Below are 27997 nucleotides of genomic sequence, written 5' to 3' on the forward strand. Positions count from 1 at the left end.
TCAGGCTGTGACACCAGGTTGACAAATCTGACAGCAAATATTTGTTTTCTCTGACAAGGATATAGAGCCAGTTATTGCACCTTTGAGCGTCTGTGCTTATGCTGTTCCATAGGCTATATTGCGGTTATCATCATTATATAGGCCTAGGCGGGATTTGTTTTGCTGACGGTAGGAAAGCGTGGTTGCTCGAGGACAGACTTATGCGCGCGGGTCATTTTCAAGGAATAGCCTAGTCCTTCCAGTGGCCGCTACATCCAAGGTGGAAGAAGTTGTGCTGCGCCCTGAGCGGCAACTATGGCGAAGAAAACCCTCTTCTCGAAAACCGGGCTGAAGAGCTTGTTTTCCAAAAGCGAGGCTAATCTAAAAGATTTTGACGAGAAGGACAGCAAAAGCGGGAAAAGTTTTAAATTCCCAAAGTTTAAAAAGAAGAAGAAGGCGGACAAAGACGCAGTTCTAGAGGAGACAGATGTTCACAGGTAAGTTGGTCTGCTGAGTTCGACAGTTCCAACGGAGCAACACGATGTTTATTGACCTCAGTTGCACGGGCTCCTGTGTAATTTCTGCGCATGTATTGACAATGAGCCAGAAGCCACCATACTGTGCTTAATTAGCAAAGATTTGTAATTAGTCCCCACTTTTCACATTTGATGGACAAGGTGCGTACTGTGCATCAAAGTATACGAACCAAATCATTGTAAAGACTTCCAGCAGGCAAATAGTTGCACTGCGACTTGGAACCCAATCTGAGCTAATGTAGTGTGGACACAGTGATATACTAGCAAAATAATACTAGGCCTACAGGTTGGCCTACTATAGTACTATGTGGGCATATAAGCTATATAGAGATCTTTATACATGTAAGTCATGTAGTTGCTATTCAAAAGGAATCAATAGGCTAATATAATATGTGTTCAAATTATATCCACAAATGATATTCATATATTCAGTTAGCCTATAGCAACCTATGTGCAGGCTATATAGGCCTAATAGCCTACTGTAAACCTGGAAGCGTGCCACTGGTAATCAACATGTCAAGTTTACTCATTGTCACTGTCTTGGCCATGCAATTCTCACATAGATGACAGGAGACCAGGAGAGGTGATGAAGGGTTGGTGATAAGTGGACATTGGCCCTTGTGTTTAACTACGTTATTACAAACAATTAACTAATCTGTAATGTGCATAGTAATGACCATGTTCTGCATTTGTATGCATTTATCAGACTGCACGTCTTGTATCATACAAAATGATGTACACGACATCAAATTATGCCTCTCAGTTTGCCAATGGCGTACAGGCCAGAGATACATGGTGGTAACCTACTGTAACGCTTTGTTTTAAAACTGGATCCTTTTTTTAAAGATGGTGGTCTTTTTGACTTTATTTATGATGGGACAGTGAAGGTGGTGACAGGAAGCGAGTGGGTAGAGAGAGACGGGGAAGGGCTGGCAAAGGACCCGGGCCGGGAATCGAACCCGGGTCAGCCGCATGGTAGACGAGTGCCCTACTGTTTGGCTATGGCAAGTCCTAAAACTGGATTATTCTGCGTTAGTTATGTACGCATAGGCATGGGACCAGACAAACTTTGCATCTCTGAAATATTTTTGCCTTGAGACCATATACTCTGGGCATCATTCTTGCTTTGGATGTGACTCAAAGTTGTTAGAGCAGGAACATCGATTTCGACATCCTCAAGTGGTGATGTTTTGACTGTCACACTGACACAACATGCCATTGCTTCCGTAGATCTGTCTCATCAAAGCAAGCTGTCATCTTTGTTTAGATTGGGTTTGGTGCATCAGGGCGGTCAAACAACACTGACTCTGTGTCCTGTTATGCTGAATCCGAGACAACAGTGTGTGTGTGTGTGTGTGTGTGTGTATGAGGTGTGTGTGTGTGTGTGTGTGTGTGTGTGTGTGTGTGTGTGTGTGTGTGTGTGTTTTTGTGTGTGTGTGTGTTTGTGTGTGTGTGTGTAATGAGCAAATATGCTGAACAATATGCAATGTCCAAGAACTTGTTATGAAAACAATGTTGCACTGTAACGTCCAAGAACCTGTTATAAAGCAATGCTTTGCTCATGTCACACATCATGGGCCCAGTGTTTGGCTTGGCTGTCAGAACTGCATGAGCGAATGGAGAGCAAAATGAAAGGCATGTGATGATTCACAAAGATGTGATTTGTACGTGTGACTGCAGTGTGTGGGTACGTTTGTATTTGTGATGGTTGCAGAAGGAGATGATGAGTTGGGTTGTGTGTGATCGATGGGGTTGTTGTGTAACAAGTGCAGTTGTAGGACACAAATGTTTGGTTTGGTTTGGTTGGGGGATTTAAAGACCAGTTTGGTCTCGGTGGCTTAGCTCAGTGGTTCCCAACCTTTTTCAGCGGGGACCCCCTTTTGAACTCAAGAATATTTTTGTGACCTCCCCACAACACCACCATACATAGTCTTAGCCATTGCACCTTGCTATGGATTTCTATCTATATTAGTGGACAAAGTATGAAAGGAAAATCTAGCAATGTTAATCAACAAATGGCCTGAAATCCACAGGACAGCAAAGCTTATACATCTATTAACTTAACATCTATGGAATTATGTTATTTGTTAGCTGTTAACCTTTGGATTTCCCTTTTTTATGCAATGTCCCTTGTGTTTGTGACCCCTCTTCAGTACCTATCCAACCTCCCCAGTTTGGGAACGACTGACTTAACTGTTGGTCTGGGGATGGAGGATGGATAGTTGAATGGTGGATACCCGCTGAAAAAAACTGGGGAAAAAATCTCTCCCAGCCAGCACACTCCCAGCTGCACCAGCCACAAGTCCTAAAAATAAACCCAACTGAGTGACACGCAGTGACTTTGCAGCTGATTTGTGGAAAGCACCCAGTCTTGTATGTTACTACTTGCTTATTACATTGCATTTGGCAGACACTTTTTAACCAAAGTGACTTACAATCGAGGACATAATGATAGCCAACATCACCAGCAGATATGAAATGCACAGGAAATATACAGAACAACAAGTAGTCAAGTCAAGTAGGTTTTATTGTCAATTTCTTTACATGCACTGGTCATACAAAGAATTTGAAATTACGTTTCTTGCTTTCCCATGCAGAGATAGACAAATCTAGGTAAGGACATAGACAGTATAGACATAGACAGTACTCATACATGGACATAAGACAGTATGGACATAGACAGTGCTCATACAGACATTTAAAGTGCAAGACTGGACAACAGAAGACTTGTAGAGAACATACTAAAAATACGAGGAGGTACAGGAGCAAAGTAGGGTTATTTATTTATTCTTTTTTTTTGTAAAGTAGAGTGCACACATACAAATTATCCATCTGCCAACTTTCTGTTTGTTGTTTGGTATATCATTTTACAACCAAAAGAACTATATGGACATGTTCAGTTCCAGTCACATACATGTATGCTATTGCAGTAGAAAGCATGTGTTGTAGGCCTATGTGTTGCAAAAAGGAGTAGAGTGGTACCGCCAGGATTTGGTCCCAGTACCAAACTTGGGGTTTGACCACTACACTAAAGAGCCATGCTTGTTTGTGCAGCAGTCAGACCGTGCCAACAGCCATCAGAATTGGGCTTCGTTTTGCACAAAAAGTGCCCGTTATTCCACTGGCATGTTTGTCTCATGCAGGGTCTCACACAACAGGAGCTGTAGACTGGTAAGGGCTGGAGTTTAAAAATGTCTGCGACTGTGTGTGCTTTAACCAGAGGTGTCAAGTAAAAGTAATAGAAAAGAACACAGTTTCCTTCCAACACAGGTAAATGATCTGAGTAACCACACTGTAACAAATAGCTGTTCATTTACGGCAATTCTGCAACAGCATTCTACTGTTTTTCGAAAAAACAGACAACTACTGTGAAAATATTACTTTGAGTCACATATTGAGCATAAACAGTAAGTACTGCACAATAGCAGTATTCGCCGTTGTGGAAAAAAATAGAGATGCACCGGATCCTGATTTTTAGGATCCTGCCGGATACCAGATCCACTGAATAAGATCCTGCCGGATCCGGAACCGGATACCGGATCCTACAAAAGGGTTGAAACATATAGTCTACTCGCACACGTGGGCCCTTTTTATTACGTTGGCGCAAACTATTTTTTTAGACTCATTGGCTTATTGCCACACTGCCTGCAATAGCCGCTTCCAAAGGGATTTCACTCCATGCAGTGATAGGGGTTGTGAAAGACTGAAAAGCCTAGGCTAGACATGCACCAGACCCTGATTTTTAGGTAACATGCCGGATACCGGATCCACTGCTTAAGATCCTGCCGGACCCGGACCCTGTGAAAAACTCTATTATCCTGACGGATCCGGAACCGGAACCGGAACCGGAACCGGATCCGGTGCATCTCTAGAAAATAACAAGTTATTTTAGGCAGCACCATTGAAACCCATTCATCCTCCACTTGTCCGTGATCACCATCAAACTTCAATACCACCTGAAGAACTGAAGTCATTCTGACTGGTTAAAGATTATCTGATAATATCAAGCATGATGAAACAATTTATAAGGAAACTACAATACTTAAAAAGTGCTTGATGCAGCAAAGTGTGAGTAGCACATGCATTTTGATAGTGATGAAAGTGTGAATGGCTGAAACATTTTAAGAACTTGTAACACTCTTGCAACAAGCAGCCCCATCTAAACCAATCTGCTAATCAGTTCCTGGCCTCACCTGAGTAGGGCTGTTATGCCATTATTCAATTACGGGCGTCACCTGCCAAGGGCCTGATGACTCTGGTCACATGGTACTCTTGCACCTGTATATAAATCTGGACTATCAACACTTCAGTTGCTTGCCTGCCTGCTGGCTGGCCTGCATGGCACAGCATAGCACTTGTTTGCCTACAAGCTTGCCTACAAGCTTGCTTACATGCTTGCACACTTTCCTCTTTGTGAAAGCTTGCTGTATGTGGCATCATTTGTGGCATTGTTGCATATAATGTGCCTGCTGCAAATTAGGCATCGCTTTGAGACCTAGCTTGTAGTGCTGCTTGTTTGCTGTGCTACTTGATGTAAAAATTTTTGTCAAATTTTTTTTTAAAGACTGACCAATGCTATATTCATCATTGGCTCTTCAAGAGATACAGTAAAAAGCCCACCTTGCACACTATCATTGTAACATAGCACTGCGTACTCTGAAATTTTATTCATGCCCACACTTTCAAAGGACCACCGCAAACCATATTCTCAATATAGCATAGCGCCATAGTATCATGCTCAAGGCACTCCAGTCATGGTGAACGATGGGAGGGTGGGGTGGTAACATGGCCAGGGTACCACAGTTATGGAGAATGATGGGTGGGGTGGGAAGTTGCCATGGCCATATTCATGAATACAACTATGACCCAGTATTTGCCTGTCATCACACAGTACAATTCAACTTTTTAACTGAAATGTACTGTTATGTTTCTGTAGAGTACTGTTATTTAACAGTTCAATTGCTGCTGAAAAAATGTCATATACTGTGATACATTAAACAGCAATGAGCTGTATTTGATTTTTGGTGTGAAATAATAGTAGAATTACAGGTAAATATAATTGCCAGTAACTGCCGTTATTTTGCAGGGAAATTTTCTTAGAGTGCAGTAGACCTGTGTACTTGTCTTACGATCAGCTGACTTTGTGTCCAGTTTGTGATGGGTTCTTGTAAGGTTTTGAATGTTGTTCAGTAACTACACAGTCTGTTTAGCTCATGAGGTACAATGGTGTAATTGCAGCTATGTAATATCATGTGCAAGTGTACTTACAACATTAATTTGCTGTTACATTTCCTTAAGAACCTCTGGCTTCAATTAACAGTCCCTCTGCTCTGACATGCATCAGGAAATATGCTGTTTTGACACAACCTTCTCTTTATATATATTTTTTGTTTTGGCTTTTTATTGCCTTTATTTGACTGGATAGTGAAGGTAGTGGCAGGAAGTGAGTGGGGAGAGGGAGATGGGGAAGGGTCGGCAAAGGACCCGGGCCGGGAGTCGAATCCGAGTTGGCCGCATAGCAAACGAGTGCCCTACCTACCGTTTGCGCCATGGTAGGACCTTGACACAACCTTCTCAATGAAACAACAACCTGGCCGTTTGTATAGTAGAGAATGTGCAAGATTATTAGTGTACAGTGTAGGAAGAGGGATTTAGTACGACTTGAACCTCTTGGACTCAGACTTGTCTGGGTCTTTCGACAAAGGACTTGGACTTGACTATACAGTCCTGCAGTTCAGTATGAGGGGTGTGTTTACAAGGCAATACATTTGCCATCTCTGAGAGGTGCCAATTGATTTGAAGATTGCATGGGTCTGTTTTGATAAGCGGCAGGAATGCGGCGTCTATGTTGCGCGCAGTGTAGACATAAATTGAGGTGTGGCACTGCTGGCACATGATTGTGAATCTCTATTCTTGGGTACCAATGTACTGTGGCGTGTGTGTGTGTGTGTGTGTGTGTGTTAGGCCTGTGCAATATATTGAATTTATATCATGATATCAATATTGCTGTCAAACAATATCAAATTTCATATAATATCGAGTTGAAATAATACTTCTGTCATTTGTCAAAACTGCCTAAAGGTTACGCTAAGTGCAATACATTCCCCTCCACTTGAGCCATTGCGAGCTCAAAGCAGACTTGCTCATGCAGAACACCACTGTGTGTTTCTCTATGGCCCTCCACTCACAGTGCTGAAGGGAGGCAAAATTGAGAATTGTGTAGCAAAATTATTTGTCTTAAAATAAGTATTGTCTAAAAAAAACAGTGATATCAATATTGGCTGAAATAATCGTGATTGATCGATTTTTCTCATAATCGAGCAGCTCTAATGTGTGTGTGTGTGTGTGTTTGTGTTTGTGTGTGTGTGTCTGTGTATAGTAGTAGAGTAGAGCAGAGTAACTTTATTAATCCCCAGGGGGAAATTCAGGTATCCAGTAGCTTACATAAATACACAAATAAACAAATGCCCACATGGACATTTCAAGACACAAATAACACAGGAATAGTCAGGGAGGGGAAAAATAAAAATAAAAATAGTAAAGATAAATAATTTGAAAAAGTAATATGTAAAATGTAGTAAAATGTGTGTGTGTGTGTGTGTGTGTGTGTGTGTGTGTGTGTGTGTGTGTGTGTGTGTGTGTGTGTGTGTGTGTGTGTGTGTGTGTGTGTGTGTACATCATGTGCATGTGTATGGCAGTTATAAACTACTGTCAGTGCTATCCCTTCCTGTATTCCAGGTGACATTATTACAGTGAAATCACAGACTATTAGGGAGCCGAAATGACCACTGTTTCTTCACCTTTAGAGCATTGGAAGCCTCTTCCCTCTCTTGTGTGACAGCTGCATGCCTAATGTGTGTGTGTGTGTGTATGTCTGTGTGCGTGCGTGCGTGCATGTGTGTGTGTGTGTAAACGTTCGTGTGTGCAATCGTGCATGCGTGTGTGTGTGTGCGTGTATGTGATAGCGGGAGAGCTAGTCTGACCTCTGGCCAAGCTCCCCACTAGGCCTGGGCTACACCACACACTAGGCCACACTAGCCTGGGTTAGACTGACACTAAGCCTGGGCTACACGGTCACCACACAGTAGGCCACACTAGCCTGGGTTAAACTGACTCTAGGCCTGGGCTACATCACACAGAACACTAGACCGAGTTGGATTGACCCTAGGCCTGGGCTACATCACACAGAACACTAGACCGAGTTGGATTGACCCTAGGCCTGGGCTACATCACACAGAACACTAGACCGAGTTGGATTGACCCTAGGCCTGGGCTACATCACACAGAACACTAGACCGAGTTGGATTGACCCTAGGCCTGGGCTACATCACACAGAACACTAGACCGAGTTGGATTGACCCTAGGCCTGGGCTACACCACTAGGCCTCACTAGACTGAGTTAGATTGTCTGTGAGTGCAGCCCCCATCAGCCCACTACCATTATTGTATACTCCAGCCAGGCAGCCAATGATTCACTAAAGCACTGCAAGCTTTGGGCAAGTAGGAGTTGAAACACTGTGCTTTCCCAATGGTGGGCCTGTCCCTAGAGACCGCTTTGGTGTCACTTCTGGTCTGTGTGACACAGAGTTCCACTGAGCTCCTCCTGTCCTCAACCTGGCACATTGTCAGCCGATACTAATGAGCTTGCCCTGCCCACTTGCTAGTGCTACAGAACGGGTATGTGTGTGTGTGTGTGTGTGTGTGTGTGTGTGTGTGTGTGTGTGTGTGTGTGTGTGTGTGTGTGTGTGTGTGTGTGTGTGTGTGTGAGAGAGAGAGAGAGAGAGAGAGAGAGAGAGAGACAGAGAGAGAGAGAGAGAGAGAGAGAGAGAGAGAGAGAGAGAGAGACAGTGTGTGTTCGTGCGTGCGTTTGTGTATGTGTGAGTGAGCATCCTATCAAAGTTACAGACCTTTTTATAAGGGAGGGGGTGTCGATTTTGTTCAGCATTGTTTTTCTACAAAATTCTGAAGACCATAGCATAACACCTCAGATGTCTAACAAACACCTACTAATATTTTCAGAATCTTTTTGAGTCCTATAAAACGGACGGTAATTTGGAAGGCATACCAATTCAGTTAAAAGGAGATTTCAATCCTTTCTCTTGGATGTTTTAACCCGTTAAAACATGGTGTTTTGTTTTATTTTTTGTTTCCAGAATGGCAATGACAGAGTCGTAGTGCATTACTAAAGGCCCTGTGTTATGTCATAGTATAGGATTACCAAGGTAATTAACCTTTCAATTACTATTACAGCGTGCCTCAGATGGTACGGCATGTCTTATGGGGCCTAGGGGCTACGAAATCCCAATGATGTTTTCAGAATAATTTGAGATGCATGTGTGTGGAGATTTGTTCAATTTTCATGTAATGACTCATATTTGTTTTTCAGCCACACACTAAATCATATGACACTTTAAACCACACACGAGATCATATGACAATTTCAACCGCACACTAGATCATATGACACTTACTGCCTGGCTGTGTGTGCACTTCCGAATGTTTGCAAATGGTAAACCCATCACGGTACAACTACTGTATATTTGCTCATGTAGATCAGGTAATGAGGGCTTGTCGCGACACATGTAAATAGAAAGAGATAGCTGCAGATAAAGGCAGCTTAGATAAAAAAATAAGAAGAAATTCCTGAAACAGTTGTATTATTGCTGATTTCTTCTCATTTATTTCACCGCAGTCCTACTGAAAGTCTTTACTAACAGAGTAGGACAATTATACGTTTTTTATGACAAGATATGTGGAAAGGGACAGTAAAATGGGCCTCACCTGTAAACGAAACATTGGGTCTTTCTCAAAACCTAGGCCAGTGTCCTTCCAAGTGTATCAGCCTAATTAGACAGGCCCAGTGATTGGATACTCTTTATTAGTCACACCCAGTGATTGGATATTCTGTAGAGCTCCCCAAAAAGTATACAATCACTGGGCTTGACTAATGAGGCTGATACACTTGGAAGGACACTGGCCTAGGTTTTGAGAAAGACCCATAGTTTTTATGCAGTATCCGTGAATGCTTTTTCCGGGCCATGCAAAATCCTACCACAATAAAGGTGGGGGGGGGGGGGGGGGGGCAGTATTGTAACTTGGGATTTAAGTCTCAGAGAGTCCCATTGGTCTTTTGTGTTCCACTAGGTTTCCCTGTTGGATTGAGAGATAGCAAGGGTGCCCATTAAGTCATTTCACAAGTGGTCCACACTGAAGCAGCTGTTTTTGCCATTAGGTGAACTTCTATATCAGAGGAGCAGGAAAGGAGACAGACACCATTCACACATTGGAGAGTGGCAGTCTATGCTGTAGAGACACCCCACAGTGTCATGACCTGTGTATAGACTTCACTTTCTGATATCTGTAAAGGACAAGATACAGTGCTAAAACGCTAACATGCATGCACGCATGCACGCACGCGCACACACAGGAATGCAGGCACACGTGCACGCACAAGCGCACGCACACGCGCACGCACGCACGTACACACACACACAAACACACACACACACACACACACACACACACACACACACACACACACACACACACACACACACACACACACACACACACACACACACACACACACACACACACACACAGCCCATGCCTTAGGGTGTCTGGATTGTGGGTTCACACCGTATATTCCTCAATGTAGCTTAGTTTCCCATGGATATTCTTCCCACACATTTAATGTAGCTGCGTCCATCAATTTTCTCACCAGTAGTTTGTGTCACAGTCAGTCTGTTATTAAATGTGTTATGATTTATGCTTGTTTGCTCTTTAAATATTTTCCTTGAACCTGTGAAAAAAATGAAATAAATCATGTGTGTAGTTCGCAATGTGCTGTACGTCCCATGTGGTTATCCATGTGGATCCACAAGATCAAAATTGCAGAGGATATGTAACAAAATATAAACGAAGTGGATTTCTGCAAAGTATTTTTGTTTATATACTATTCACTTGTTAGCCTAGTAAACTAGCCCCACCTGCCAGCGGCCAAAATGATTTTAGCCTGAGAGACAATGCCCCAGGCCCTGAAAGTGGTTGGAAATATTAGACCTGTCTTTATTTGTTATTGGCAATACAGATCATTATTTTGGTGGTAGGGTCAAAAACCTGATTGGGCCATATAGGCATAGCCTCTCACGTGAGATAGGCCAGGTTAGGCTACAGTAAACAACAGAACATTCCTACTTCATGAGACATTATGAGCCTACTGAATTGAATGGGCTATATTTGTCCAGGTCTTTCTTCATGAAGTTTCATATAATGAACTGTTTGGATACGTAAGTTATCATAATAACTAGATTGCATTTCCTCACAGAAAATGCTGGTGTACACTTGCTCGTTATGCATTCGTTGTCCTTCATGCATGTGTTGCCCTGCATAGCCTACAAAACACTGTCTAGGTATGAGGCCATTTCCTGTTTGTTCCATCAGGTTTCCATGGATTCTGTGACATTATGTTGTAATGGAAGGCTATGTGACAATGACTGAAGTGGCATCCAAAAAAAAATCCATCCTAAACAGAAATTCTGGCGCCGTGGCTGCCCTGTCAGGCACCCCCCGTCTAAAAGATATGCCATAGGGCCTGACAACCCCTTTGCCTAGGGCCCCCAAAATCGTAGAAACGGGCCGTGTGGGTCCATGCTGTCCTTCAGATGGGAACGAGGCCTCATTACATTACACTTAGCTGACACTTTTATCCAAAGCGACTTAGAGTTGATGGATGGAGGAGGATGGAGAGGGGTACGGAGAGATAAGGGTGGGTGGGATTCGACCCTGCGACCCTCTGATCTTAAGTCCACCCCCCTACGTAATTAGATCACAGCCGCCCCCATGCGGACAAGGCAGCATGGGAATTCCCAGGCTACTGTGTGATGTTGGCTTTATTAGCTCATAGCCGTTCTTCCTGTCTGGCGGGTTGTGTCCTTTCTAGGATCTACCGATTAAAAGATTTGACATTGGATTCCGCTTTCTGAGCCAGGATCTCCATTAATACCAAGCAAATATTAGTTTCTGTGGAGCAATATCTGCTCAGTTCAGGACATTGCATTCCTAATCCAGTACCAACCGTCTCTGGCCTTGCCCTCCACTCACATAAGGTGATCCCAGTCCAAACGGTTTTCTGTCATTGGCTATTTACATGGTGGGTTTAATTCTGGATGAATAATTCAATAGAATTGTGAAGTGTTTAAATGATGTTTTCAAAGTGAAATTAAGTTTTATTGGGAATTAAATTGGGCACCGGACGGAGGAGGTGCGACAGGCAGCAATGCCCAGCAGGTTTTAACAGCTACCTGTATAATCCTGAAGTTAAGTCAGAATTAAATGTCTCTGTAACCGAGGACAATATCCCTCTCTGGTGGAATAAGCTACTGTGCCGGCTGCTACATTCAGGACGCTTGTGAAGACTCATGTTTTCCCAGAGAGCTTCCCTGCATAACAAAACACTCTACTCAGCCGTAACCCTGTATAACCCTGTGCATTAACTGTCTCCTGCTTGCATACTCTGGTCCCCCAAAATTTGTGTATTTTGTGTACTTATGTACTTTGTTTTGATCTGCAGTTCTTACTTTCTGTGGTTCTCCATATTCCACACTCCCACACATTGTATACGTATTAGATGTCCAACCCTTACATGCACAGCACAGTTGAGCTATTGCGCTGTAAGGATAGATAAGAAAGGGATAGTGTGCTTTACAGATATGGTAGATATTGTGTCACATTATTGGATCCGCTTGTGTCATATGCTGTGGTGTAACAATCAAGACAAACATTTGTATGTATCACTTACACATAAGAGCACCTAGTCCAAAATAATTTATTGAAACCAATATTGAAGCCATAAACTGCTATCTCCGGGAATGTTTCTGTAATGAGCTTCTATTGACACGTTAAGGCATGTCAACAGTGCCGCAAGTGGATATACATTAAAGATACATACTTTTATGTATGTCCAATTTCAAGCTCCCATTTGGCTGTTACTGTATAAATACACTGCATTCCTACAGGAAATGCAGGTGCATGTTCAGCTGTGCCACAGTATTATGTTCTTTCAACTTGGACTTCACAGGATTTTGTTGGCCATATCACTAAAACATCAGAAGAACAATATAATAATTACATGTACAATCACACTTAATTAGGCTACACATATATACGTACTGTAGGCATGGGAGAGTAACCACATCACTACAAAGTTTGATCAACTGATATAGTTTGCACATTTTTCACTAGTTGTGTCTACTGTATACTACTGTGGAGGCAGGGAGGGAGGGAGCTTGTAAAACCAGTGGGATTTTAGGACTGTTGCATGTCAAATCCCGGAGGAGAGTGGCAGCTGGTCTGGAAAAGTATTTCAGCCTGGAGCTTTATTGTGATGCTGTTGATGTGCGGCTAAATGTCACATTCCTCAGCCTTTCCTTACAACCCAGCACACGCCGCCCGCTGTTAACCATAGTTGCCATTTTTGGTGGGAGTGGAACTGGGGCAAGTTGCCCAAAATAAATGACCAATGTCATCTCAAAACAATAACAACGCTAAGGGTGGGTGCAAAAAAAAACAAACAAAAAAAATCCCCTAGGATTCATTTATTTGACATTGCAGCAGACCAAAACTTTTTTTCTGTAAATTATATTTAATACATCACAAGACTTTATGTAACATGCGCTTGTAACTTGTAGTAAAGAAAATGACTGCAAACCATTACTTTTGTGTTTATTTTTTACATATTGAAAACAGGCCACCCCTTGTTTTTCTTGGAAAATCACGAGTGACCAAATGCATACCGTATTGCGCATGATGTCAATATAAATGGTATCAGCTGCCACTCCTATATGTACATTACTGGTACATACCTGGTGTACATACCTGGTACACCAGGTCAAGGGACTTCCTTGAGATCAATAAGATATTACAATTACCCAAGAGAGAAGGGTACGCAGTAGGGGTGGTACGGTTCACAAAATTCACGGTTCGGTTCATATCGCGGTGTCAAGGTCACGGTTTTCGGTTCTCTGCGGTTCATTTTTTTTTAGTTCATGATAAATGGTGCACTGGCTAATAGAATCGGACTTATCACTAAATATCCTACATATGGTTTGTATAGCCTAATAATGTGAAAATGGTGTGATTTTAATTGTGTCATCCTCTGATTAGGTCTTATACGCTAATGTTTTAATCAGAGAGACTGGATAAGATACTCCTAGAATCTCTGTTTTACATATTTTTCTGGGCTGTACATGAATTGCGGTTTGCGATGGATTGCACGGTTCGGTTCGGTATGTGTGTGAATTGTACGGTTTCGGTTTTCGGTGCGGTTTGTGCCATACCTAGTACGCAGTGCACAGATGAAATATGAAGAACTGACCCTGAGGAATCCGAGCACTTTAGATCTGACACATGAACTGCTACAGTATGTGCTGACACATTTTTGCTACTGTTTAGCCAGAGATTCTTTAATAGAGATATGCCAACATAATAGCTTTCTATGGGCACCTAACGCGACCAGGTTCCGGTCTACCTAAAGGGCTGTGTCATAATGCTCCTACAATGAATAGAACAGTCCTTAGGTCTGCCTAGGTCTGCCTAAGGGGGGGCCATAATAGAACCAGGAAACAATGGGCCAATGGAACCTCTCTCTCTCTACTCTCTCTGGTTTAGCTGAAGAACTTTGGTAATGCAAAGTTCACCCGTGAGATAGGACAACGCCCATGTGTAAATTAGACATATTCTGTATCTAAACAGATATGGGGGCAGATTAGGGTTGCTACCTCTGTCTAACAAAAAAAACAGATATATAATAATAATCAATCCTTTTTCTTGTAAACAATGGATCCCTTCATTAAGTGTCCAGGGAAACTGACATTTATTTCCTCCCCTGGACAGAGCAGTAGCCTCTTAATGCAGATGGGCCTGTCGAGTGGTCTATTTACTCTTTGCTGAAAACAGTCAACTACATCATAACAACATTGCCATGACAATGCAGAGAGTCTCAACTAACCAATTAAGAATTGGTCAGTACAACTTTGGTGACAATTACTTTATAACACAGGCTCTGCGCTAATCATGGAAAAATGGGACATGTGTCAACACTAGAGCAGATAAGTGTTTAACATAAAGACGTCTGGTAATTGTCACGTAACCTCTACCTCCTTGATATTGATAGCAGGCCCTCAGCATTGTAAATGAACTATGAGTTATAGATTGTCTCATTCAACAGTGGAGTTGATTTTTTTGTCATTGATAATAGTATTATTAATGCATTATGAGTCACAGATGATATCCCATTCAATAGCTGAGTTGCATTTAATAGAGCTGTAATTTCATTCTCTTTGACAGTGATCAAGTAGTGTTGGTCATGCGTGCGTGCATTCGTGCGTGTGTGTGTGATCTGTATATGGCTGAATGTATGTAAACGTGTGCTGTGTTTAAGCCTAAGGCCTTTTTGAGAAAAGGTGCCCTCAGTCTATTATCTCAGCCTCCGAAGCACATAAAAACATGGTATGAGTTGCATTTAAAAGCTAGGACCCTCACCTTGTCTTAGAATGTGTTCATCCAGTCTAATGGTAGGGCACTCGTCTACTATGCGGCCGACCCGGGCTCGATTCCCAGCCCGGTTCCTTTGCCGGCCCTTCCCCGTTTCTCACTCGCTTCCTGTCACCGTCTTCACTGTACTATCGCAAATAAAGTAGCAAATAAAGTAAAAAAGACCACAAAAAAAATCTTTTTTTTTTAAAAAGTGTTAATCCATCTGTAACCTAACCACCTTTTCAGTAAAAAAAACGCCTCAAATCTCAAGAGCCTGAATGCAGCGTCTATGTCGCATTGTCGCTACATGTAGGTCAATGCAGCATATACGCAGCATCAGGCTTGAATGGGTTAATGTGTTGTGCAATAAAGTATATGATGCTTTGTGTTGTGTATTTGTGTATTGTATGCTGCTGAACACCTTAATGATACTCTTCTCTCCAGCCCCAAAAGTGATGAAGGGACAGGGGAGGATTCCTGGTTGAACGTCAGCGTGGACCAGAGCTCCTCTCTGTACGCCACGGCCCCAAGGTCAAAGGTGAGCTAGCGCTTTAGCTATACAGGTATCTAGGTGGTGCTATGTCAGTGTTTCTCAACCTTTTTTTTAATAAACGCCCTCTTGACCTTATCATAAGCCTCCCAATGCCCCCTTGACCTCATCATAAGCCTCCCAACGTACCCTTGACCTCATCTTAAGCATGTCCACGCCCTCTGTAGTATAAAAAAATTAAATAGACTAATACCACCCAATTACAATTAAGCACCGCCCCCCTCTCAGCTACATCCTTCTCCGCGCCCCGCTACGGCTCCCTAACGTCCCCTGGGGGTCTGTAAAGCCCCCGTTGAGAAACACTATGCTAGGTGGTCGTTGTGAATTCAAGGCTGGTGTGAAAAATGTATATTGTAGCTGAAAATTTGCAAGAAAAGTCAGAGGTTAAAACTGGAGCTACAGACATTTCGTACCTCGTCCATTCTCTTCGTTTTTTCATTACCTCAAGTCATTACTACATTTTGGGAGTGGACACACACACCAAGCAATACACGGCTCTAAAGTGTAGGTGCAGACACCGACTTTGTTGATTTTTGTCATTCGTTGTGAATTCCACACACAGCTCCTAAGCTCGCCACCTCTGCGCCATGAGAGTAGACTCACATTCCTGCTCAAGTTATTAGGAGCCGCTGTAGTCGGTCTGACACACACTCACCCCCTGGGGTGGGGAATATACACACATATAGATGATGTGCTGTAGACACACACACACATGCACACCTTCACACACACACATACACACATGCACATGCACACCTTCACACACATGCACATGCACATGCACATGCACATGCATATGCATATGCACGCACACACATACACGCACACATACACGCACGCACACACACACACACACACACACACACACACACACACACACACACACACACACACACACACACACACACACACACACACACACACACACACACACACACACACACACACACACACACACACACACACACATGCACATATACACATGCATGCACACACAAAGACATGCAGAGACACCCTTGCACAGACATAAACTCACACAGTCCTAGATACACACACACACACACTCACACACACACACACACACACACACACACACACACACACACACACACACACACACACACACACACACACACACACACACACACACACACACACACACACACACACACTGTGGTCTAAGCTCATACAGACACAGAGACATATTAGATACAGCTGATCATGCAAACTTGCCAGCATGCATGTATAGACTTGGAAAATATCACAGATTGAAATACTTTCAATTCCACAAAGAACTCTTCCTCCGAGGTAGTGTTGGGAGTGAAATATAGGCTTCTGGCCTGGGTGAACTCAATTTAATCCAGACTATAGGGCAGAGAGCTACAAGATGGAGAACTAGGATTAATGATTCCTGATGCTTCCAGATTCCCTTCCAGGCACCAGGAAGAACAAAACACACAGTGCAAACATTGTCTGTGACCTATGTGCACACTCAAGGATCGATTACTGCTTTGCTTGTTGTCTGGCAGAGGGGTCCTTGGAGTCATAACGCTTCTCCAGAGGCGTGCAGTGTAGAGGGTTTTCCAGTATCCCTTGAATAGAGACACTTTAGTAACTTGAGTGGAACAAAATGTACATTTATGGGGTATTGTGTTTGCCTTTGCATATAACTTACAACACTGTCCATATGTCATAATCATCAGTCATATAATCTGCAATGCAAGTGATTAAGTACTCATGTTAAATAATACGTTTACAGAATATGTCCTTTGCACTCTATGTATCTGTGTTTGGTCATGAACTGTTTCTTGAAAATGCCTTACCTCAATAATGATTTCAGAAAATGAGTCAATATACATGTATATCTTTGACTTTGAGTTACATCTAAACAAATCTTTTTTTTTTTAACCTACAGTACATAATCCTGAAAGACTGTCCTCCAAAGTGCACTTCCCCCTTATTGCTGGTAGATGGCGTTAGAGAGCTTTGAAAACGGCATACATCAAAATCAGTTGCAGGATACACTGTACCTCTGTACACCAGTGTCCTCAGTACGCCACTGCAATTTATCGCCAACATTGAAAAACAAATGTTCCTTACATCCAAGGGGTTTACTTCAAACATGATTTTTAAAGGCCTAATAGGGGTAGGAGGGACGAAAAGTTTCCCAGTCATCCCATCTTTTGTCATCCATTTTTCTTTTTTTTTGTTCATTTGTGAATTCCATGTTACATTATATAACTCAATACATGTCTTTCACTGTTACTCTCTGAGCTATGGTGATGTCATGTATTCCTGATGCTGTACCTCTGGTGTAGTGCTGCTTAGCCGTATTACCCCTTAGGGTACTGTTCCTCAATGGGGGCTATAGAGGCAGCATTAGAGAACTCTTGGGGGGCGTTGAGAATGATACAGAATGGGGGGTCGGTGTCCCTGTTGCAATTGACATTTATTATCTATTGTATTTTTTAGTACGAAGGGGGGCATTGGCAGGCTTACTGATTGTGGAACGAAAGAAGATAAAGGACAATATCAGGGCAGTATTCCGAGAAGGGGGCTCAGTAGAAAAACTGATTCAGTTAAAGGTTCACTGTGTAATATTCTTACCTGTCTATTTCCAGAATTCATGCTGCCCATTCACAAATGTTTCCTTTTTTACAAATACTTAACCATCATCATCATCAACTGCCCTTTTCATGAGGGGGATCTTCTACATAGCTGCTATTTTGAATTTCCAGAAATAGACATTTATAGCTGCAAAATTTACTGTACTTTGGTCATACTAGTAAAATATTAGTTCATTATTTTAGTAGCCATTCATGAAAAGATACCATTTGGCAGTAGACAACACAGTTACACTGAGCAGCATAGTTGCAATATCTACTCTAGCCACAATGCACCTTTAAGGTTGTGGTACATCAGGTAATAGAGTAGTCCTAATTTTCTTAATTAAATAACACCTGCCGTGTTATTGACAGTGTGTTCCATAGGTGTTGTCTTTGTTTGCACATGTCACTCGTCTCGTCTTGTCATCAGCATGCACCACCCTGCGGTTCGAATCTTTGCTGAGTAACACACTCTCTCCTGGCTCGAAACCGGGGAAACCAACGCACTTAACACTATGCCACTCATGCCGAACTGATGGAAAAGGCTCTGTGTGTCATTTGACTATTACACTTATAGTATCAATTAAGTTGCGCGTCATAGAGTTCCAAATTATGTGTCATTGTTTCAAGCGCAAAAGAGTTTGCAGCCTGCCACAAATGGTCAAAGCCCCATATTTGACCAGGCTACTAGATGTTTGTGACCTTATAATACCCTATTCACTCAATCAAGCCATGTCTATTAAAAAGTGACTTTTACCATGGGTATAAACTAACCTGGTCCTGACCATCCCATAATACTACCATTTCATTTCGTATTTATGGTCTGGCATTTGTTTGCTCTGAAGCGATTGTAGGGAGCAGGAAGTTTGCACTCAGTTATGGTTTGAAATTATTGGACACCTCTCACCCAATCGCTGGCAGTTACTCAACAACAACATAGCGCAGACCAATGGCTCTGGCGCAGATGTGTACGTCATTGTCACGAGCGTCCTCCCCCTTTCGCCCCCACGTGGGGGGCGTATTCGATTATTGGCTGTTTTCTGGGGGGGCGTTGCGATCAAAATTCTACTGCTCCAGGCACTCCACAGAGAAGCACGGCCAGACTACAGTAGTGGAGCCAATCCTTTGGCGGAAGTACGTAGGATGGCTCGCGAGGTTAGGTATAAACCTCAGTGGTACCGCGTTTCCCTCAGCTCTCCTAAATGTCTAAATGGTCAGGCTTGGTCAGAGTTGCAATGGAAACGGTCGCTCTGTATGCAGCATTATTAGGCAAAGTGTTTTGGCCATATTGTCCATTTTATGCACGTTTTCCTACTCCAACCTGTATGGACATGAAAACCTATTGCATTTAACCCGCTAAGACACAGCGTTTTAAATTTTCTGTTACCAGAATGGTAATAATAACCAAATTGTAGTGCATTACTAAAGGCCCTGTATTATGTCATAGTATTGTAATTCTATGGTACTTCACTTTTCAATGACTATTATAGTCTGCCACTGGAGGTACGGCATGCATGAAGGGGCTAGGTATTCCAAGTAATGCACATTTGTGCAGTGAGAAAGCATGTGATCTAAGAAACCCAACAGCCTAAACCTGGGACTGTCTACTGATGCCCTGGGAAAGCAACTAGTCGTCCGAGGCACTGGCGTAACGCAAGTACTTCAGGCCCCCCTGCTAGCTACCAAGAATGGGCCCTCGAAGGAAAATGAGGGCCTAATATCATGTGGAGGGGGCCCGTTTCTTCAAGTCAAGGGCCTCTGGTCCCCCGCCTCGTGTGGGCCCCCCTGCCTCGCCGGGGCTGAGGGGGTATACTTTACGCCCCTGGTCCCAGGACATCGGCCGGGACATTGTTTTGGTGTCCCAAGACAGTGCCTAGTGCCAAGGGACCGTGTACAGGAGGATACAGCAATAGCACAGTAGAATTATCACTCCCACTGCTCCTCTTTCTTTTTCACAGCAGTCTGGAAAACTAAAACTAAAACCCACGTGCCTGGGTATTGATTTGCTGTGGCCCACACACACACACACACACACACACACACACACACACACACACACACACACACACACAGACAGACACACACACACACACACACACACACACACACACACACACACACACACACACACACACACACACACACACACACACACACACACACACACACACACACACACAATATGCAAATCAGCAGGTTATTAGCTGATATCACTGGCTAGTCTCTCGTTATGTCTGTCACCACAGACCTGTATTAACCTAGACTGGCAATGGGCGGTTCTAGCCAGTGGCAGCTTTTCGGATTGACTGGGCGCAGCCATCTTTGCCTTTTTCGCGCCCTGTGGGCTCCTCCCACAGACGTAGCCCCGCCTAGTGGAGACTATCGCAGCTGTGTGCCATAGGAATGCATACGATTTCAAACGGTGATTACAACGTTATCAAAGTGGGTTTCAATCATTTTTTGTAAGATTTTGACAAGTCGTAACGTCTAAATTCTCACTCCAATAATGAAATAACCCTCACTACCTCCAAACGTTTTATTAGAGAGCCTGAAGCTGAGCGGTCTTGCCAGATAGGGCGGTTTCCCGCCCAATTGGGGCCGTTGAGGAAGGCGGTCTGTGGGTAAAAATGGACGGAAATAATCAGTGTTATCTGGCAACCCCGAAGCCGACTGTTTTCGTTGCCGCTTATGCAGGTTTGTGGATATTTGTGACACTGAATCGGCCATGCTTACGTGTGTAAAGCTTATTTTATGTACTTAACTCAGATGTAATGACAACGGTGTATATTGGTATGTATATTTCTTAAATAAGCCGTACGTTTTCAGTGAAGCTACCGGTAACTGTGCTATTATTAATACCCCCCCCCCCCACCCCATAAGGACGCTGAAGGTAACCTAGCAACAACACGGCACAGCACATTGCAGCTGTGAAAATAACGAGCCACTTGAGAGCGAGACTTTTCTAGAACATTAATTTATGCTAGAGCTATTGTTCTAAAGACGTTACACATGGCCTGGTCAGTGAACCAGTGTTGCAAAAAAATATTTTTTTAAAAACCCATCGGTGCATGACGTCATTACGTAATTACGGGAGTCTCCACTAAGATGGCGGTCTACGATTCTGAGGCTCTGAGAAATCCGAAAATTTCGAGGGGCATTGCCAGTCTAGGTTAATACAGGTCTGTGTCTGTCACACTGTCATTCATACATCCACAGTCACTTTCTCTTTATATATTCTTTGCACACCTCTATTAAACAAAACCACACACGTGCGCATTGAAAGACCTCTTGTGGACACAACAAGTATGCCAGAATTTGCATATAAGTGTGTGACCCTCCTCCAAAACATTTAGGCCTATATTCCTTGCCCAAAAGTGAAAACCACGGCGCTCTTACAGACTTACACAAAAGGAGCTAATTTTATTCATTTTGAATGTGTGCCAGAGCCGCGCAACATTCAAATAATTGTCCTCCGTCACACAAGTAGTTTCGACCTCGATCTGAAAACACTCAGGGAATTCTTTAAAAAAAAAAAACTTTTTTTTAACTTTTTCGACTTAATTTGATAGGACAGTGTGAGAGGTGGACAGGAAGCGAATTGGGAGAGAGACGGGGAGGGGCCGGTAAAGGACCCAGGCCGGGAACCGAACCCGGGTCAGCCGCACGGCAGGCGAGTGCCCCACCGGTTGGCCACGGCAGGGCCTGCACTCAGGAACTTCAATACCCAAATTGAAACTCAAGATGCTGAAATTAGTCCAATGTTTTCTACGCCCCATTGTCCAAGAAAGCAATTTAATAGCCCTCAAAGCCCTGTGGCGCAGTGCGCTAAGCCCCCACATTTGAGCTTGCATGCCCACGGGGACCCTGGTTCGAGCCGGGCGGGGTCATTTCCCGATCCTCCCCCGTCTCTCTGTGCCACTTGCTTCCTGGCTCCCTCTCACACTGTCCTGTTAAATAAAGGCATAAAAGCCCCTTAAAAAAAACATTAAAAAAGACAGAAAGAGAGAGAGCAATAGAGAGTGTGCGTATGTGTGTGTGTGTTTGGCATATGATGATGTGATCTGTCCTTAACCAATGCCACTTGCCTGGTTCAGGGGGAATGCTAAAATTCTGGCACACTCCCTCATCTCTCATCTAGTCCTGTTGATAGACACGTTGAACACACCCTTCTTCACCATTCCCGGCCTTTTATCAGTAAACACATACCACACGCATAGTCATTTTGACCAACCTATAACATACTTTTATCTATCCTTTTTTATCTGAAAATAATTCCTGTCTTTGTGACTCACCCTGTGTCGCTAAAACACAGTCAACATTCTGCACCCTACGATACACCTACACTGTCTCAGACAGTGGTTTATGGGTGGCTGGCTTACTTAAATTAGAGTCTGGCTCACCTGGTTGCTTTCCAAGTCAGGTGAAGTGTTACCAAAGGCTCAGAAGACACTGACGCACAAACATGTATTCATAATTAGGGTTACAATAGGTATTATATACATACAGTATATGGCTATTCATTTCTATTCATGTGTCAAGATGATATTTTGTCATGGGCAGGATTTGCAGTGGAGTTTCGACTTATCGACTTTGTTGTGGCATACATACACAACACACATAACTGATTTCTTGCTTTGCTATTTCACTCATGCATTCACTTTCTCAATTTGTCATGTACACACCCAGCTGTCACCGCAGACTTCATAATTATACCTGTGCTATGCAAGTTATTTCACCGGGGAAAGTGATACAGGTTGTTTCTGTGCAGTTGACACTATATGAACTTTAGTTTTTCTTTTGTAGTTCCAGCTTACTTATGTAATAAAAGTACCAAGTGACGGAAGATTCTTAAGAAGGCAATTGTGTTGTGCTACCTGTTCCTCCATCACTCATCATGTCTTTCTCTCTGTCTCTGTCTCTGTCTCTGTCTCTGTCTCTCTCTCTCTCTCTCTCTCTCTCTCTCTCTCTCTCTCTCTCTCTCTCTCTCTCTCTCTCTCTCTCTCTCTCTCTTTATTTTATTTAGAAGGGACTCTACGCCTCGGAGAATGACCTCCTGAAGCCAAAGAAGTTTGGCACATTCTCGTTCGGCTGGAAGAAGAAGAAGAAAAGAGGTGTTGATCTGTCCGTGTCGGAGATCTCCCTGGCTGATGAGACACTCATCTCACAGTCCAATGACCAATCACAAATCCAGGATGCCTTGACAGACAGCCCTCTGACGAATGACAAAGCTTCTGTGGAAGATGCAGCCCCTCCTACTGCCAGGAAACCAGGACAGCAAAGACGTTCGCCGGGAGAGAGCTCAGCTGACAACGCCGACGAGGTTCTTCTGGCCTCCATGACCTTCAACACGTGGGACAGGATCGTAGACGTCCCTCTGGCACTGCCCGAGGATGATAGTGAGTTTAATCTCCCCTGCAGTAGCTCCACACCAACCAAAGCCAGAGAGCATGTCAAAGCATCCTCTGAATTAGCTGAACGTGCAGCAGCACTTTCAACTGAGGCCATACTAACCCAGGCTGAGGCAGCAGAGGCTAGCTATGCTACTAAAACTGCCAAACAGGTAAATGATGAGAGTCCCGTCACACCAGTGCCCTCCAGTCTCTCACCTGTAGATACAGAAACTAAGGACACTGTAGATGGCACCAGTGGCGGAACAATTGCACATCGGGCTCCAGTGCAAAACAGTGATAGAGCCCCCCACACAGGCTACCAAGTCAATGATCACAGGCCTTCTGGTCAAATCATCCCTGTTGAGGGCAGCGTAGACATGGCCATTTCCAATGATGACCAGACTAGCAGAAAATTGGGCAGCTCTGAAAGTGACAAAGTTGTGTCGGATCTTACTATTCAGAACGCCAACATCGTTATGCCCAACACAGTTGTTAGTGATGGTGTGGCTTTTGCTAACAGCGTGTTTGCCTCTGTAGAGCTTGCTAATGCTGATGAAAGGATTTCTCCAAACACTGACGCGAATACCCCTGGATGTAGCGAAGTTGACAGCGCTGTTGCCATCACACTTCTGGATCCTGAACCAATCAAGAGTGATAGTAGTGCTGACATCATTGTTGGCAAACCAGTCTCTGATGTTGCTGTTTTGAACACTGACATTAGTGCTCCTGCAATAGGCAGTAGTGAAGCAGGTGCCTTTACTAACAGCACAGCTAAATCCGCAGAACCTAATAATGTTTGTGATGTTAATTCTCCCAAAGCTGATGTTGCCTCTCCTAAATGTGACATAACCAACATTTTTGCTCCCAATGCTGAACCAATCACAGCTGAAATCAGTACTGATATCAACGACACAACTGCATCTGATGTTACCATTCCGCGCATTGAGATCACAATTCCACAAGAGGAAGTTACTGATCCACACCAGTCTAGTAAAGATACAATTGAAAATGCAGAAATTGAAAACACTAATGACACTGATGCCCCCATCACTGACACTGCCCTACCTGATACCATGGCCACCAGCATTGACATGACTACTGATTTCCCTGGCAAGCTGGACTGCAATGGTACTAATGACATAAATTGTCTCAACACTGACGTCAACACTTCTAAAAGTGATGTAACCAAGAGTAGTGCAGACAGTGCTTCTCCCAATGCCGAGCCAATCTCAGATGAAATCAGTACTGACATGACTGACAAGCCTGCCTCTGATGTTGCCTCTCTGAATACAGACATCGGAATTTCTAATAAAGAAGAAATTAGTAATCTACATGGTTGTGCGATAGATTTAAATGAAAGTGTAGAAATCGCAAAAGTTAATAAAGACACCATCACTGACACGGTCTCACCTGAATGTGAGGCCTCTCAGACCGCTGTTGTCACAACTGCAGATCTCAATGACAAGCTTGACACTGTTGCTGCCACTCAATGTGCCATCACTGAGACCACAGCTGATATCACTACTCAAACCCCCATTACTCATCTTGAGCCAATCATCAATGCTCCTGCCAACATCATACATGCTTCTGCCATTGAGAATGCTAGCTCCACTGATTCTGCAGAGCAGGTAGCATCTGATAGCAGCATGCATTCCTCAAGCACTGAAATCCCTGTGACACTTTCTGACATACACATTCCCAGTAATCTTATTGTTCCAAATGCTGACATTGCTGACACGATTGATGCAGCTGCAAAAAATGATGAATCCAATGTTACTGACACCACCATTGCTGGCAAAAGTGCTGTGGCTAGTGCTGAAATACCATCTGCTAGCTATGCATGGCCTGACATCACCTCCACGAAAGCTGACATCTCTCATGCCACTGCTGACACAACGGTTTTCACTTCAGATATAACAACGCTTAACACCAAAAAACATATTTCTGGTACTGACACTGCTATCACCATTCCTAATGCTCACATTGTTTCTCTCCCCGAAGACACCTCAGACACAGGCTCTGGGAGTGCCATGTCTGACACTACTACCTCGACCAGCAAAGATGAATCAGAATCTCATGAGTCCGAGCCTGAATCTAGTCCCAGTGACGTGAAGTCTCAGCAAGAAGACAGTGTAATTGACCCTCGTGCATGCTCTGAGTGTCCTCGCCCTGAACCTGAACTTGTTCTAGCTGATACAGCAAAAACTGAACCCGCTGCTGTCACCTGTCTGCCTCAGGCTGCGGGTAGCTCAAACGACCCTTTGCCAGCAGAGCTTGTTCCTGTTTATCTAGAGCCTAAACCTGAGCCTGGTCAACTAGGCTTCAAGGCCTCCAGCAACCTGAAGTGCTCAGATGTTGAAGTGCCTCAAAGTTACGGCAATTTACCTGGAGTGGAGGCCTCTCCCGAAGCCTCTTCACATTCCAATGCAGATCACGCAGACAACTTAACCATTGAGTCAATCAGCAAATGTATTACAGAATCAAACTCCCCAGAAGTGACAATTTCTTCCATTACTACAGAGATGAGTACAGTTGAGGAAATTGTTCTACCAGCTACTGACTTCTTATCTAATCCTTCCATGAACAAGCTTCATATTGGAGGCCATATTATGGACCCTCTCCTCCTCTCTCATTCAGTCACCACAAGATCCCAGTGTGCTTCTGGTTCAGAATTTGAGACAGGCGTCTTGAAAGCAACTGAGACAGCAGGTTTTGGTGAGGAGTGCGTTGAAGCCCATGTCGGAAGTGTGGAGACTGGATCTGATGAGAATACGTGGGACACGTCTTGCCATGATGAAAATACACCGGAGGCAGCTGTGATTTCACAGAGAGAACAAAACACAAATCGAAATCACGATGATGAGAAATTCAGTGAGATATCTCAACACCTCACACCCACAAAGTTTAAGGAAGTATCCGATGTTGCAAATGCAAATAAGGCCTGTGCTGAGACCACAGGACCACTCCTGCAGTCCGAACCGGCCACAATGGAAACACCAGCTGGGCTATGCAATATTGATGAGGTGCAGGGAGGGCTTCAAAGCGGCCACGCTATACATACAGGCGGGTTGCCAGAATATTTCTTGCAGCAGGACCATGCAGTTGAATCTACTTCCACTGTCACGTCGGCTGTTGAGAATTCTGGTGGCTACAACGAAAGCTTAACGGGGATCAAAGGGACTTACGTTGGACACGCAGTGTTGAATGACACTGTGGAAGGTGTGGATGGAAGTCAGACAGTTGGAATTGCCGACATTCCTGCGTGTGCTACCTCAATGATGGAAGATCTGTGCTCTGAATCAACTGAGGCTGATTGCTTGGCAACTCCAACTTGCATTGCCCAATCTGATGAACAGCAGCAGGTAAGAGATGCAGCACTGAGTGTTTCAGACAAAAAGATTGAGGTCATGCCTCTGGACAGGCAGATGGAGGTCAGTGGATCTATTGTGGTAGCAGAGGTGCATCAGAGAGAGAGAGCCCATCAACAGAAAATCCCAGGAGGAGAAGAGATGAATGACAATAATAATTGCTCAATGGATGCAAGAGGTGGAGGCCACATACTACAAGAGGAGCTTTTGTCTCAGGTGACCAGGGAGATGAAACCAGAGCAGCAGCCGCTGCCGCGGCAACAGAGGGGGAATCTAGAACTAGAACCCGGCTCTCTTATTTCGCCATGGGAACCTGCAGCACCGGTCGGTCAGGTGTGCAAGCCAGCGGAATGCGAGCCGGCCCTGCCCTCCTTCTCGCAGGAGCTGACAGAAGAGTTCAGGGTGTGGAGAGCGTCACTCAGCGGCAGCGGTAGCCTGGCAACCACAGTCCACGACCTGGCGACCCAGCCCCTCCCCCTCCTCCTCCCCCGTGCAAACCTTGAGATAGCAGACGCCAAGTGCAGCGGCAGCGTAGGGGCAGAATCCACCAATGTCGTGCAGCACGAGAGCCCAGACTTTGGCTCTCCGGACCTCACCACCTGTCGTACGGCAGACAACATTCAAACACAGTCCCTTGCAAACACACACCAGCTTCCGGCAGACATTGAAACACGCAGCCTCATCACCACAACAACAACAGTAACAACAACAACAACAACAACAGAAGCAACAACAGTAGCAGCACACCACGCCAAGGAAGAGGCAGAGGCAGAGGCGAGAGCTCCCAGTGCAAACAACACACACCTTTCCACAAGTCTGATAAGGCGTGAGTCCAACAGCCACGCTGACTGCGCTCACTCCCCCAGCAGCGTGCAGCTCATCACAGCTGACACAGGGACACAGGCTGCTGAAGTCCCCAGCGTTACGGAGCCAAGAGAGGACACGTCCACCGGCACACTGGCTGGCACCAGCCCAACCACCCCTGGGGACGCTGGACACCCAAAGCTGTCCAGGTAAGTTAACACACAAACCT

The 27997-nt window shown here is 44.2% G+C and overlaps 2 protein-coding genes across 2 annotated transcripts in view; both read left to right on the top strand.

Annotated features, from left to right (window-relative positions):
• The first annotated feature begins 9 nt into the window (after positions 1-9).
• Positions 10-26095, top strand: LOC134435992 (mucin-17-like). The gene is made up of 4 exons (XM_063185020.1): positions 10-476; positions 15495-15588; positions 23230-25956; positions 26075-26095. The coding sequence occupies exons 1-4, from the start codon at positions 295-297 to the stop codon at positions 26093-26095; spliced, it is 3024 nt and encodes a 1007-aa protein (XP_063041090.1). The 5' UTR covers positions 10-294.
• The window catches only part of crybg2 (crystallin beta-gamma domain containing 2), a 60770-nt gene continuing 58744 nt past the window's right edge, over positions 25972-27997 (top strand). Inside the window, exon 1 of the mRNA XM_063185702.1 lies at positions 25972-27977. Coding sequence (XP_063041772.1) covers positions 26119-27977 — 1859 coding nt within the window. The 5' untranslated portion in view covers positions 25972-26118. The remainder of the gene's footprint in view (positions 27978-27997) is intronic.

The sequence above is a fragment of the Engraulis encrasicolus genome, chromosome 20 (genome assembly GCF_034702125.1).
Source record: "Engraulis encrasicolus isolate BLACKSEA-1 chromosome 20, IST_EnEncr_1.0, whole genome shotgun sequence".
NCBI lineage: Eukaryota > Metazoa > Chordata > Actinopteri > Clupeiformes > Engraulidae > Engraulis > Engraulis encrasicolus.

Excerpts from the sequence above, each read along its gene's own strand:
- LOC134435992 (XM_063185020.1), top strand. The coding sequence starts at position 295 with ATGGCGAAGAAAACCCTCTTCTCGAAAACCGGGCTGAAGAGCTTGTTT. Across the intron at positions 477-15,494 it reads GAGGAGACAGATGTTCACAG|CCCCAAAAGTGATGAAGGGA; the intron begins GTAAGTTGGTCT and ends TCTTCTCTCCAG. Across the intron at positions 25,957-26,074 it reads TGAAGTGCTCAGATGTTGAA|AATCAAACTCCCCAGAAGTG; the intron begins GTGCCTCAAAGT and ends AATGTATTACAG.